General features: G+C 42.5%; 1 protein-coding gene and 4 non-coding genes across 6 annotated transcripts; 4 read left to right on the top strand and 1 right to left on the bottom strand.

The window, feature by feature from the left end:
• Positions 1-217: 217 nt before the first annotated feature.
• Positions 218-9,129, bottom strand: vstm5 (V-set and transmembrane domain containing 5). 2 transcript variants are annotated; one of them, XM_030399453.1, is made up of 5 exons: positions 8,548-9,129; positions 4,549-7,473; positions 2,313-2,639; positions 837-980; positions 218-521 (listed from the first exon to the last, which is right to left on the bottom strand). In XM_030399453.1, the coding sequence occupies exons 2-5, from the start codon at positions 4,622-4,624 to the stop codon at positions 490-492; spliced, it is 579 nt and encodes a 192-aa protein (XP_030255313.1). In that variant the 5' UTR covers positions 4,625-7,473; positions 8,548-9,129; the 3' UTR covers positions 218-489. The 2 variants fall into 2 exon arrangements, with proteins under 2 accessions (XP_030255313.1, XP_030255306.1); XM_030399446.1 differs by lacking the exon at positions 8,548-9,129 and having other exon boundaries at positions 4,549-8,353.
• LOC115576435 (U2 spliceosomal RNA) lies at positions 7,109-7,299 on the top strand. The gene has a single exon (XR_003982845.1). It is a non-coding gene; the product is annotated as a U2 spliceosomal RNA (small nuclear RNA).
• Positions 8,358-8,521, top strand: LOC115576550 (U1 spliceosomal RNA). Its single transcript, XR_003982882.1, has one exon. It is a non-coding gene; the product is annotated as a U1 spliceosomal RNA (small nuclear RNA).
• Positions 9,130-9,987: 858 nt separating the features above from the next.
• Positions 9,988-10,178, top strand: LOC115576429 (U2 spliceosomal RNA). Its single transcript, XR_003982844.1, has one exon. It is a non-coding gene; the product is annotated as a U2 spliceosomal RNA (small nuclear RNA).
• Positions 10,179-11,746: 1,568 nt separating this feature from the next.
• LOC115576536 (U1 spliceosomal RNA) lies at positions 11,747-11,910 on the top strand. The gene has a single exon (XR_003982879.1). It is a non-coding gene; the product is annotated as a U1 spliceosomal RNA (small nuclear RNA).
• Positions 11,911-14,177: the final 2,267 nt, after the last annotated feature.

The raw sequence follows: 14,177 nt of genomic DNA, 5'->3' as shown, positions 1-14,177 counted from the left end.
TATTCGTAAGATCAGTTATTCAAACATCCGCTCAGACATCGATGGAATACTTTGGGGTTCAGTTTCTTGCCCACGGACACTTCAACATGCAGCAGGAGGAATAAAACTACCTCCGATCAGCGGACGACCTGCTCCAACACTCGAGCCTCAGCCACACTCAACATTCAAGACTCAAGTTTGGAAGATAGTTGTAAAGAAAGTCACACGATTCATTTGCTTTGATAATAAATACAGCATGTATTGTTCTCCATTCTCATCAGTAATATATTTACATTCAATCCAAAGTCATCAGCAGTGAGAAAACCAAATGTATTCAATACAAAATGTAAACAGGACAAGTTTTTACATCATTGTTGAGCATCTTCCTGGCTGTAAGTAACTTTTTGAACTAAAAGAAAGACTAAATCTTAAAATAGTCCCTATTGCAGCATTGGTAAGTGTGATGATCAGTGTCTGCTGTGTTGTCATGCTGTGGCTACCAGACGTCCATCAAAGCGGCTGCAGCTCGGTTGCATCATTTTCTGCACAAAGGAGGGATTAAACTGGTCAATACACAACCTAATGTTAGCGCAGCACACTACTGTACAACACAATGATACAGCTTCACAGACCTTTGTACTCTAACACACCCATACTTAAGACATAATGGATAACTTTAACCCACAGTCGCGCCCGTCAAGCCACATTTATACAATTTACACAATGATGCAGCAAAGAGAAGAAAAACTGAGCAAATAATTCTCTCACATATTCATTTCAGAGGATTCTATACGTATTTTAATTAAGGTCCATAAAGGTGCATATACTTTAGAGACGTATTTTTCATGGTGCTTTACCTGGCATCTGTTTCCTGCGTCTCCATGCCACTATCCTCCTGTACACCTTGTCTAGTAGCCACATGGCCAGCATGAGCAGGCCGGCTATACAGGCCAGTGCCAAGGCAGAGACAGACAGGTACTGGAGATCCTCGTACAGAACCTCTGGAGGACGGAGACACAGCAGCTGAGTCGTGTTCACCTCAAAAGAATACTTTCCACAAAACGAACACGGTAGGAATGCAGCTTATAACAGAGAGACGAGGCAGCTCAGCGTCAGGAGGACGATTACTGTGGTTAAATGTCAAGAATGTTAAGAACTAAAGGTATTCTCATTCTTACGTCAAAGTCATAAACAACATGATTCCACAGTGTATAACTATCTTATTACATGTTCTTGTTATTTTCACATGTCATCCTTCAACACCAGAATCCCACATCAGATTGTGTTGTTTATAAACAACACAATCTGATGTGGGATTCTGGTGTCACCATATCGAAGATGGACAGACGAATGATATGATTGTTTACTGATGAATAATGATGTTAAACTCAGTTTGAATAAAGGCACACATTAAGTTCAAGATGACGACTTTTACAACGTCCCAAGGTCCCGGGCCGATAGCCTGGAAGTCATAAAATGCCTCCATAAAATGTGGAAGGCTGCCGGTTTTTGTTTTGTTTTTACCTTCAGGGGATTCTCACTGAGAAAAACACTGTTACACACACACCAAAGCGAAACTACGCATTCTTAGCGGGGTCATGTCCCCCAATACACAGCAGAAAATATGTTGATTATGTCATTTTTTTAAAAACACTTTCAACTGATCTGTCTGTTGTTTTTGCCTCTGCCAAGGAAATGATATTTTCACCCATATCTGTTGGTTGGATTGCAGGATTACACATAAACTACTAAACAAATGACCACAAAGCTAAGATGGAGGATGCTGAGCAAGGCTCAACAGTCAGGCTGCCGAGAGGAACAGTTCATTTATCTACTCGACCACTAGTTCAGTAGTCCACAACACATTTTTTGGCTTCACAGCAAAGCAGTGTTCAAAATCATCAGACCAGCTGTATGGAGCCATTTATTTATATTTTTGGCTGTTTTTTTTTTTACATTTTAAAACAAGTGTCCAGCTCCTCCAGTTGTTTAGGAGAATGCTGAAACTCTGTTTTCCTGTGATGCTCCAGAAATGACTTGTGGACTCCGAAAACTGAGGAGGTTTTGTCATCACTCGTGTCCTTCTGTTGGTTTGTTTGTTCATTTGGTTGGTTTGTCAGCAGTATTACAAAAAAAACTTGTGTTATTCTTGTCTGATTTGTTGTTGCTAGGCAGCAGTTATAACAGTGTAAAAGCGGGCGCTGCATACTTCCTGACATCTGTGTCTCTAGGCTGTCAGAGCAAGAGAAATGTGGTCGAACGAGGTTTTCCAAACTGCAGCTCTCTAAGATATTTGCTGTGGGAGTGACATGCAGGAGTTCAGGCCAACTCACCGTTCACCTTCAGGACATGACCAGCGTCCTTACTGTTTCCTGTCGCGTCTGTGACAGTGATCACGTAGTATCCACCGTCCTGCAGCCGCAGGTCTGACAGGCCCATAGAGCCGTTGTCGTGGGGCTGCACTCTGCTGCTGTAATCCACTGTTATGTTGGTGAACCCCCCCGGCTGCCAAGTCCCTATGGTGCGGCTCACCACCCCTGACATAAAGGTCCATTGTATGGTGTGGATCCCACTGCAGTTCACATCCACAGAGAAAAACACATCCTCCTGCACCGACCTGGTGAGGCTCCTCTGGGGAGAGTGGATGGAGATGGCTCCGGCTTTCCAAGTGACAGAGGTGAAGAGGACAGAGATGTTAGATCCTGAGCTCGTATATGTAGATGTGAACAGATGTGCAAGCAGTATCATCAAAGACACAAGGAATTACAACAGACAGACCAGACAGACAAACAGACAATATAATTTAATAGTTGATTCAACTTTACTCTCCAAAGAAAATCCCTTTATCAAGATCCACACCATAAGTGAATAAAGTCTCTTCTGGACGGAGATTCATGATCCTCAAAGTTTGGTAGAAATCTTTTAAGTAGTTTTCATGTAATCCTGCTGACAAACTGACCTACAAACCGACTCTCCTCTGTGGAGGTAATGATGGTTACTATTAGGGTATCTGGAGGACAACACATTCTGACCTACTTAGGTTAGATTCAATCATGACTGATCTACTAAATTTGGATTCAATCATGACTGATTGATTTTCATTGTGTGAGTGAAGGTCCAGGGGTTGGCTTCCAAAGGTAACAGACGATAAAGTGCTTAGCTAAGTTTGACCTGCATGCCAAATGGTGGGAGATGCTTAAGACCGGTCAACTCCTCTTTTAGTCTATTGGATAATTTACCAAAGTGACCAATTAGAAGAAGTGGGTGTGTACTGGAAAAGGGACTCTAAAGGCCCGTGCAGGAAGAGAAGAAGGAGGGTGGCACTTGGTAGATCTCCTAAGATCAAAGGCTGATAGGAGCTCTGACAGGGCAGAGGGCAAAGCATTTCGGCATTGCTTTTACTGCAGATTTGATAATATCAGAAAGCGGCCGCTTCTGATCCGGACGCAGGGCTCAAGATTCTGTTTCGATAAAGACTGCTCTATCTTTCCACCCAGCCTTGCCTCCGCAGAATTCTTTTATCATCAATCTACACGCCGACTCATTGGAGGAGGAAAGCCCAGAAACTACACTACAAAGTATTACCATGAACTAAACTATCAAAAGTATAAGAAAAGTAAATTATACTGGAACTTACAGGTATATATTTACTGTATACTATTAGTTAACTAATAATCAGATTATTGTTTTTTTTATCCTTTTGCCAATTAAATTAATACAAAAATGCACTACTACTTTAATTAAAGTAAATGTAAGGCAAAGTAGCAAGAAAAAAAAAGGAAATACTCAAGTCGAGTATCTCAAACTTGCCTAGTAACAACAGTAAATGTACTATTTTCCAGAGTGCCTGATAAACATCTTTACTTTTCACACTGTTAGTTACAGTTCAACCTTCTCTCAGACAGGACAGCAGTGACAGCAGAACTCATCTCACCGTATGACTCAACGCAGTGCCATAAAAAGAAACTATTTAACCTCACAGGTTTTGCATCTCAGCACACAATAGGTTACAGCTGCTTGCAAACACTGTGACTCATTTGCGTCGAATTCCACATGCAGACAGAAATGTGCTGTTCCGTGCTCGCTGGAGGGATGAAACTTGTCCAACGAGCTGAGAAGTAACGACTTCTGGCCGCCACTCATCTAATATTTTTTTACAGCCGTTTCAGTGTGAGAGGCACAGGTGAGGAATTCGACCTGAGAATACCAGTGCTGACTAAGAAAGAAGGCAGTGTGGGAACAAAAAGTGCCACATGTCACAATTATAATTACGCAATAGCCTTCATCACATGGATACTGGATCTTGTTTTAGCAAAGAAGCTTGACGTGGTGTAGAAGACTTTGTACTGACATCAGTTGCCGTTTCCTTTGTATATTCTTCAAGATTCAAGTATCTCTGGTGTGCTGGGACCTTTCGGTGTGGACCAGGCTAAAGTATTACAAGTTCTATCTGAAAAGGCTTCTTGTTCTGTGTATCAAGCCCTGATAAAAGCACGCTGTCAAACACAACAGTCAACAAACGTAAGAGGCGTTTGGAGAAGAACCATAAACATGTGTATGAGGGCTTACCAAGGTGACACATGTATAATGCGATGCTGAGAAACACAGCAACATCTTGAACATCCCAGAGCCTGAAATGCCACATTGGAATCCCAGGCCCATTGGTCGAACCGCAGTATAAGAATCTCCTCCGGGGTTATTTCACATCCTGAATTATTCTCCTCTCCTCGTTCCCAGGGTTTCCTCTTTCACTGTCCTGTGTACAGGTGTATGTCTGTGTGAGTTCTCCTCCTTATTTCTGTGAGAAAATTCAGTGGCTGTAGTTTCCCTCCTCGTTCAGAACTGCGCTCGACTTGTCTTCATACCTGAGCAAGTCAGTGCCAGCCAGCCCACACCTATCAGACAGGTTGAGCCAGAGATTACTGAGCAAACAGTGTTCTGTGATCTCACACATAACCACACCCCCTGCACACACACACACACACACACACACACACGCACACACGCACACACACGGAAATAAAGCTATGGAACAAACACATATATCCTTCTCAATTTACTTACCAACACCTCCTCCCTTCCTGCCCAACAAACGCCCACCTGTATGTGCAGACACACTATCTACTATCTGCAACAGGATAGGCTGAATCACCTACAATACCTGGTGTGACTCACCTGGTAAAACATGTCAAACAGGAAGTGTGTTTATACACATATGCAATGAGAAACACTAACACACAGTGAACACAATCAGTTAACAGACCTTTTCATTTGGAGGGCTGATCAACATAACTGCTCGACTTTAATCTATCTTCAGAAAACTACATTTGACAGATTTATCTCCATAGGGAAATTATTTTGAAGGGTGAAATTTAAGTCTGTCAAAATAATATAATAATATTAATATATTTTATCATATATTTGCATTTGTGTTTTGTGTGTCATATAAGCTACTGGATGTCTGAGTTTGCCTCAGGCCGAATAAACTATCTTATTTTTTCATAACTCTTTCATGTTCCACAAAATTGGATTTGTATGCTAAAAATGAGAAAATAAAGATTTGAAAAAAAAAATTTAGTTGTTTGAACTGTAATTTTTTATTTTTTTTAATTAATATATTAATTTTGGCCAAAGAAGGCTACATTGTTGGCTACATAAATGTTTTAATGAAATAAAATAGTCTTTTATATTTATAATTAATTTCACATGCTTAATGATTAAACACGTGATTGGGTTCAAGCTTTTGCGCGCTGTCTTTTTTTGGGACACGCCCCTTTCCTCTTGCACGCGGCCTGTGCGTGCGCACGGCTCCTTTCAACGGGTCAAGCGCAAGTTCGGGAGCCATTTTAAATCATCGCGTAGCTGCAGCTGTCAACTGTCACCGGATTACTTGGACGTTTGATGGACGAAAACTCCGGTGAGTTCATTTTTACCGTCTAACATTACATTTATTGAAGAGACAATATCGTGTTAACTCTTCGAAATTGCTGTCCGCTACTTTTAAGCGTCTGACCGCTGGACGTGCTGTGATTAGCCGAGTTAGCCTGCTAGTTATGTTAGCAAGCGGGCTAAAGGTAACGTTAATTATCCTAGTGTTGCTTTATTTGTCACTTTTATTCAGTAGAGATTGACATGTACAAGTTGTGAAGGGTTATTGTCAGGGGGAGTTGTCATGCAAGCTTTAATGGAAGTTTAATCCAGGCTGACTTCAAGTCGCTCTCGTTTACCGCGGGTTACATCACCTCCATGGCCGCCATGTCAGCGAAGTTATAGCGGATTTCTTCAAAGTTCAAGTCTGTTTGTCACGGCAGGCATGTTCTATATATTTAATTTACAAAGTGGGACACTGCCAGATAACTGTTTTCGTTAATATTGCTGACCACGAATCTCAGGTTATTGCATCTGCGTGTAGCCGAAGCCGACTTCGCAAACGTTGTCCGCCATTTTAAAACAGATAGTTTTCTGTAAGTGGCGAAGATGTAAAACTTCATGAAGGCCTGTTAATTTTCACATTTGTTAAGGTAGCTGAATGTCATCCTATTAATTATACCGTCGATTTCACTGAGTGGTTATTGTTTCTGTTCTGAATGAGCAGTAGAGCATGATGTTTCTGGTAAACTTTAAAGAAGGATTGCATCTCTAGGTGTTCATGCTTGAGCCGACAGGCTGTGAAGCGTATGGAGCAGTTAGCTCTCCTCTGCTGGAGGAGGAGGAGCTGAACCTGTTGTTGTGAACTGAGTCACGTTATTGAAGCGTAAAACCATTATTCTCCTCAAACGATGAAGTTTCATGTGCGTCATCGGGTTATAACGAACGAGTCTAAATACACAGTAGCATATATTAATTTGTTAAACGTGTCTGTAAAAGGAAATGTAATGTTTTTAATCTACAACTTCCTATTGGCCAAGAGCGTACCACGTGGCCAGAAAGCAAAGAGATGGTGTGTTTGCGAACGCTAGTTTTTTATGATTTAATGGTAAGATCGCTACAAATCGGCATCAGTGGTACATTATTTCAAAGGCATGTTTTCCTGTCTTGTCTGATGATGCAAAAAGTTTTAGCTGTTTCAAACCATGAGGTGGAGTGACGTTGACGAGGATCACTACCTCTCTTCTGTCAGATATTCAGTATCGCTTCTCGGCCTTTTGGCTAAGATCAAGTGTAGTATCTGTTCTTATCAGTTTAATATCTGATACGTCCCCTACCCGGGGACCATATATTAAATTGATTTTTGGAATAGGGAGATGGAATAGGGGCTTGCTCCGTCCACTCCACGCATCGACCTGGTATTGCAGTACTTCCAGGAACGGTGCACCCCCCTCTCTGTGTTTAAGAAAAATTGCAGTGGTTTAGTTTTAAGGACTCTGTATGCTTTCATTATAATATAGTAAGTTGCTGCTGTTATTTACCGTTGGAAATGCTTTTGTGTTTATATTCCTCCAGTAGTCATATGAAGCCACAGTGGGGCTTTTCCCTTCCAGCTCAGTGCGCCATCTAGTGGGCAAAAATTATTAAGTTTTTGTAGTGATTGATTGGATTCTGTCAGTGTAATACAGGCTTAATTTCTCTCTAATTCACAGTGTAAATCCTCACTGCATGATGTTTTAATTCAGCCATGTGATCATTTTCAGAGGCTGCATATTGTGCTGCTGTTGAACTGTCTTGTGTTAAACTCAAATGCAGGTCAAATATGAAAGTGGTTGGTAGCTTTTAGACATGAAATCATTATTATTAATCAGCTGGAAAATTTTTGGCAGTGGCTGTTTGATGCTCACATTTTGAAAAGTTTATGAAAATGAAATGGTTTATTGATCAGATTTACTCTTGGTTTGTTTGAATGGAGATCTGCAGCCACACACTCCTGCTGTTGTTCACCCTCCAGACCTATAGGTGGCAGTAGCATGAAGGTCAGTGGACCACCAGCAGTAAACAAGAAACAGGAACAAAGAACCAGGAAGTGGTTGTAATGTGACGGGGGTGGGGGAAAATGAAACATGTTTTTTATTCTTTTCTCTGAATTGTACATTTAAATCAAACATCTGAATGCAGTATGGTTTAAACTTGGGCTCATTTGTGAGGCTCAAACGTGCTGTTAGGCTGTTGTTCATTTGTTGGAGGTAAAATAGATACAATATGAGGTTTCAACATGGCGTGGGAATGCTGCATTGCATGATGGGAAGTATAGCCATTTTTTTATCAAGTAAAATGCAGACAATGTCAGCCTCAGTACAAAACTGTATTTTCTGTATGAAGGTCCTGCAGATTCACACACCCTTTTGTAACCTCTGATTCTGGTAATTTGTAGATGTTCTACATTGCACCATACATCATCATTGCATGTGTGTGAATCAGATCCCTGCCTCTGAGCTGTACAACTCATACTTACCTGGCAGGGGAGATACCATGATCAAGAAGGTGGTTCACCCAGGGCGAGGCTCAGCCATTGCACTCCGGTTGTGCTGACCCCTGCGAATTCCTCAAATGTGGGAATCTCGACTGCATAATTTCTGGTAGTGGGGGACTGCGTTCGCGCTCTCCCCTGATAACATGTCAAAAGAAAATAAGCACCTTTTCTAGCTTCCTCGAAACATGCTCCGTCACCTTCTTTTTGAATGCAGGGACAGCCGTCTCTATGATGTATTTGCGGCTTGGGACCTTGTATTTTGGTACTGTGTGAGCCATAAAAAGCCGGAATCCCACGTTGTCAACAAAGGAGAGGGGCAGGTTACAGAGCACAGTCATTTCGGTAATTTTCTCGGACATCTTTCTTGCTGCTGCACTCTTCTCGTCCCACTGGTCCTTCCTCTGAAGTGAACTGACCAGGGTTTGTTGCTGTGGTCCACCCCCCTTTCTCTTCAGTTGCCGCCGCCTCAAACTCTTTCTATTCATTCACATGTTTCGTTCTCAAATGTTTTATCAGGTTCGAGGTATTGAAACTGACCATTTTAATTCCACCTCTCGCAACTTTCAGACCGCAAATCTTGCATGTAGCTGTTGTACTCGCTGGAGTTTCTATGTTGAAATATTTCCAAATCGCCGACATTTTCTCTCCAGTGGCACGCTGGTTTGTTTTTCCTCAACATGAGAAAGCTGCCCCGCCATTGGTTAAGAGCGGCCATTGGCCCGGAGCGGGCCAATAGCGATAGCTGCTTGGCACGGCATGCACTGAACACGTGTGATCACACAGCAGTGAGTGTCGGGCGAGAGAAGACACAAGGCACTGCGTTCAAAGTCCCATACTAGTGTCGGTAAATGGCATCGGCGCGTTATTTGTTAGTACTCGCCGATACCGATGCCAGCGTTTCAGTGCCGTATCGGGGCCCCTTCCGATACTAGTATCCGTATCGGTACAACGCTAATTCCCACCCCTATTGTCCAGCCCCTGGTGCACCAGTGTAGGTCGTCCTTAATTCTGACCCTCACTCACTTCATCATCCACTGATTTTCAAACAGTTGATTATCAGGTGTGCTGTTTAGTTGTTTGAACAAAAACCTGCAGTCACACAACCCTCTGTGGAGCACCGCTGCTGTTCACAGTCTGGACCAATAGATGGCAGTAGCAGGAACGTCAGTAGCTCACCAGCAGTGAACAAGGAGCAAAGAAACAGGAAGTGGTTGTGAGGGGGGTAAAACATGTAACTTTGGTGTTTTCATTCTCTCGTCTGATGTTTAAATTTAAATCAAACATCTTAGTGCAGTGTGATTTAGCATTGGCTCATATGAGCGTGCTGTTAGGCTGTTGTTCATTTGTTAGAGGTTAAATGGTTAAAACTGGTGGTTTAGGTCAGCATGTGGTGTGTGAATACAGCATTGCATGATGGGAAATACATTATCTATCAATTAAATTATCAATCTCTGTCATCTTAGGTGTAAAAATGACATTTCTGAATTAAGTTGCTGTAGATTCACACACTATTCTACAGGCTCTTGTTCTGTTTTCACGCCCAAACCCATGAGGTAAAGTGACGGTGTAAAGAACCACCAGCTCTCCTCTGTCAGTTGTTGGGTATCGCTTCTCGGCCTTTTGGCTAAGATCAAGTGTAGTATCTGTTCTTATCAGTTTAATATCTGATACGTCCCCTACCCGGGGACCATATATTAAATTGATTTTTGGAACAGGGAGATGGAATAGGGGCTTGCTCCGTCCACTCCACGCATCGACCTGGTATTGCAGTACTTCCAGGAACGGTGCACCCCCCTCTCAGTGTCTAAGAATAATCTTGGTGGATCAATGAAAGGATTTTAATATACCTGTGTTTTGTTGCACTTGGTTGCTTATGTTATATACCTAATTTCTGAAAGCTGCTGCATAAATATTTCTCCAGCAGTATATTATCATGCAGCTGCCATGAGTCTTTTCCTTCAAGCTCAGTGCACCATCTATCCTGCAAAAATTTAAATTGCAATCAAACCTCGTCCTCCACAGAATGTTCTCATGTAGAATGAAGGCAACTACCTGTTCAGCAATTGGTTGACAATATGAAATATCCATTTAAGTCTTCGTAGTGATTGATTGATTGAATTATATCAGTGTTGTTTAGGCTTCATTACATTCTAGCTCATAGTGGAAATCATCACTGCATGGTTTTCTAGTGCAGTTTCTCAGCATGAGAGATGGTGTATGTGTGCCCTTTTATTCATCTAAATTATTTGCTTGCCATATTCAAAGGGACCTACTTTATATATAGCAGGGTTCTCCCCAGACGGTGGAACAGCGGCGCTGCGCCGCTATACCGCTCGGTCAGCGCCGCTATACTCCGCGCGTGACAGTGTCGAGCGTCCGTCCGTCCGTCCGCCGTCCCCCAGTTGACGGCTAGGAGCTCCCGGCTGACGGCGATGAGCGTCCGTCCGTCCCCCGGCTGACGGAGTTGATGACCGGCTGTCCGTACGTCCGTGTCTCCCCCCCCCCCCCGGAGTAAGTGTGTACTAGCTCAGCTGTCTTAAACTAAGGCAGTCTAATGCAGCAGTCCTGCGATAAAACTCCCTTCATGAAGGTTATAATGTTTGATTTTTGTAGAAACAGTTTGAGAGAGGTTGGAATTCAGCCCCGTGATCATTTTCAGAGGCTGCACTAATCCAACAGCATTGTCCAAAATATTCCATAAAAGACCATTTGGCTGCAGGTATTCCTTCCAACCCAGCAGGAGTACACCAGTCTAAACCTACTTAATCAATAGAACTTAGTCTTGAAATGGTTTATTGACCAGATTTACTCTTGATTTGTTTATATGAAGATCTGCAGCCACACACTCCTGCTGTTGTTCACCCTCCAGACCTGTAGGTGGCAGTAGCATGAAGGTCAGTGGACCACCAGCAGTGAACAAGAAAGGGAACAAAGAACCAGGAAGTGGTTGTAATGTGACGGGGGTGGGGGAAAATGAAATGCGTCTTTTATCCTTTTCTCTGAATTTTAGATTTAAATCAAACATCTGAATGCAGTATGGTTTAAACTTGGGCTCATGTGTGAGGCTCAGATGTGCTGTTAGGCTGTTGTTCATTTGTTAGAGGTAAAATGGATACAATGAGGTTAGAATGTGGCGTGGGAATGCAGCATTGCATGATGGGAACTATAGCCATTATGGATCAAGTAAAATGCAAATAATCATTGTCAGCCTCAGTACAAAACTATTTTCTGTATGAATGTCCTGCAGATTCACACACCCTTTTGTAACCTCTGATTCTGGTGATTTATAGATAGTACAGATTGTACCATCCATCAACATGGCATGTGTGTGAATCAGATCGCTGCCTCTGAGCTGTACAACTCATACTTACCTGGCAGGGGAGATACCATGATCAAGAAGGTGGTTCACCCAGGGCGAGGCTCAGCCATTGCACTCCGGTTGTGCTGACCCCTGCGAATTCCCCAAATGTGGGAATCTCGACTGCATAATTTCTGGTAGTGGGGGACTGCGTTCGCGCTCTCCCCTGATAACATGTCAAAAGAAAATAAGAATAAGTAGTTAGATGACAGCTGCCTTAAGAAGAGTGAGTGCAATGTCACAATATTCATTGTAAAGCTGATCATTTTAAACAGGAAAGTTAATATTATTTAAATTGAACAACACTGCATCAATTACAGAAGTTCCTGTGACAGTGTTGATATAGCCTTTTCAGTGAATCATACTCTGAACGTGAAATCAGTCAACAGCTCTGTTTATGAATAGAAAAACTATGTAAGTAAATGATCAGTGAGTTTAAAAAAAAGTCAATATATTAACTTTAGTTTGCAGTATATCCTTATGAAATTTTACTGTGCTGTTGGTAAAAACAAAACTTAAAATAAATACAAATTCTGTGCGACTTCACATTTGTGAAAAATTAAGCATTTTGTCTTGTCACCCATTATTTACTCAAACTGCTCCTTTGCTAAATAAACAGAATCAGTTTGGCAGGTTCTTGTTTTTCACCTCTAGATGGAGCCAAGTCTCTCTAGAATCTACTAGTGGGGAGGTTAAAGCTCCTCTGATGTTAACTGACCCTGTAGTAAGTGAGAGTTTCACCAGTTCTCTTCCTTACATTTAGATTTTGCAGAGTGTTTTATGTGGGTGGTAGTTCAAGCAGCCATAGTAAAGTTATTTGTCTTGAAAAGAAGCATTTTAGCTCCTTCTGCAAGCGGTTTCTCTTTTGATTCCCAGTGTTGGAGACTGAACAGTCTCAGGAAATTACACTACTGCAGAGGAAATAGTTAGTTTGAGGCAGTGGCAGCCAGGCCAGGAAACTGAAGGGTTTTGGATTCACCCCCCTATCCCACCCAGACACTGCACTGCATCTATACCCTAGCTCTAGTACTTCTAATTACACTTATATGGTACAAAATGTGTCTACATTTAGTACTGCCAGTCATATTTATATATTGTACATACTGGATGTTTGTTGTGACTGCCAGAGCTGTACGTGCAGGGCGAGCGGGGTAATCTATATCGTTTATATCGTTGCTTTTTCGGTATGAATATCTTGAATATTCATATCTAGATATAGATACGATAATGATAAATCGTTCAGCCCTAGCGCATACATACATCGCGTTGACGATGCTCAAACGATATATTGTGCAGCTCTACTGCACATACTTTGCATTTGACTGCCTTTTTGCATTTCTGGTTAGACGCTAACTGCGTTTTGTTATCTCTATACATGTATTGTGAAAAATGACTGAAGTTTAATCTAATCTAATAGCTATTTTTCTACATTTCAGACCATCCAGTGACAGTCTTGACAACATTTGCAGTAAAGCGTTGAGCAGAGAGAGAGAGTCTAAGGAGCAGCATCTCAGGGAGACACAGATCAACTCAGTGGTCTGCTCGACAACCTGATACTACATAAAAAGCAACTTACGAGCCCAGAATTCACAGGCAAGTAGGAGAGAGGCTGCTTAATGTCTTATTTTTTTATGTCTAGGTTTGCCACAATACACTGGTATTGACAAAAGATACTGATTGACTGATCCAGAGCAGATGTAAGGCCTGATGGGTCTTTTATCACTTCATCTGTTTTTCATCATCAATACGTTTTCTTCATATACACTTTTTTCAATTATTGTAACCGGCTCTGAAAGTGTCCAGATACTGATGTGAATGATGTAAGTTGAAATATAACTAACTACTTGCATACAACTTTCTGATCAAACAGACGTGAAAACTGCCCTCCTGAAAGCTCTGCTGATTCTCAAGGATGGGGAAAAATGACATCATTGAGGTTCTCCTCATTAAAGATGGCTCAGGAGGTTTCTGCTGCACTAGGCAGTGACTCGTGAAGAAGGATGACTTCTCTTCCAAGCCCCTGAAACGCTTCAGGCAGTATATTCTAAACAAAGAAAAAGCGGTAGGTCAAGGCTCCATGAGTAAAAAGCAGGGTGCTGTTCATGGGAGAAACCTCAAGCTTGTACTTAAACTGCACTTAATAGACATCGCCCCAAAAAGAGGCCCCTCCAGCAGCAACTGCGACATCCATAAACCCATAGTTCATAGATGACACTGACCATGTCAACATTTACGTTGCCCAGAATGGCGTCACCAGGGCCCCACCCTGGAGCCAGGCCCGGGGTTGGGGCTCGCAGGCCAGCACCTGGTGGCCGGGTCTTTGCCCACGGGACCTGGCCGGGCGCAGCCCGAACGAGCGACGTGGGCCCGCCCTCCAGTAGGCTCACCACCCGCAGGAGGGTTTAGAAGGGGCCGCTGCTGTGTGATTTGGGTGGC

The sequence above is a fragment of the Sparus aurata genome, chromosome 2 (genome assembly GCF_900880675.1).
Source record: "Sparus aurata chromosome 2, fSpaAur1.1, whole genome shotgun sequence".
NCBI lineage: Eukaryota > Metazoa > Chordata > Actinopteri > Spariformes > Sparidae > Sparus > Sparus aurata.
This window is presented reverse-complemented; position numbering and strand designations above follow the sequence as displayed.

What these genes read in the sequence shown, in the direction of transcription:
- vstm5 (XM_030399453.1), bottom strand. Translation starts at nt 4,624, where the DNA reads ATGTGGCATTTCAGGCTCTGGGATGTTCAAGATGTTGCTGTGTTTCTC. An exon ending in ATTATACATGTGTCACCTTG is followed by an intron (nt 2,640 to 4,548) that starts GTAAGCCCTCAT and finishes TCACTTGGAAAG; the next exon opens with CCGGAGCCATCTCCATCCAC. An exon ending in ACGCAGGAAACAGATGCCAG is followed by an intron (nt 522 to 836) that starts GTAAAGCACCAT and finishes TCCTTTGTGCAG; the next exon opens with AAAATGATGCAACCGAGCTG.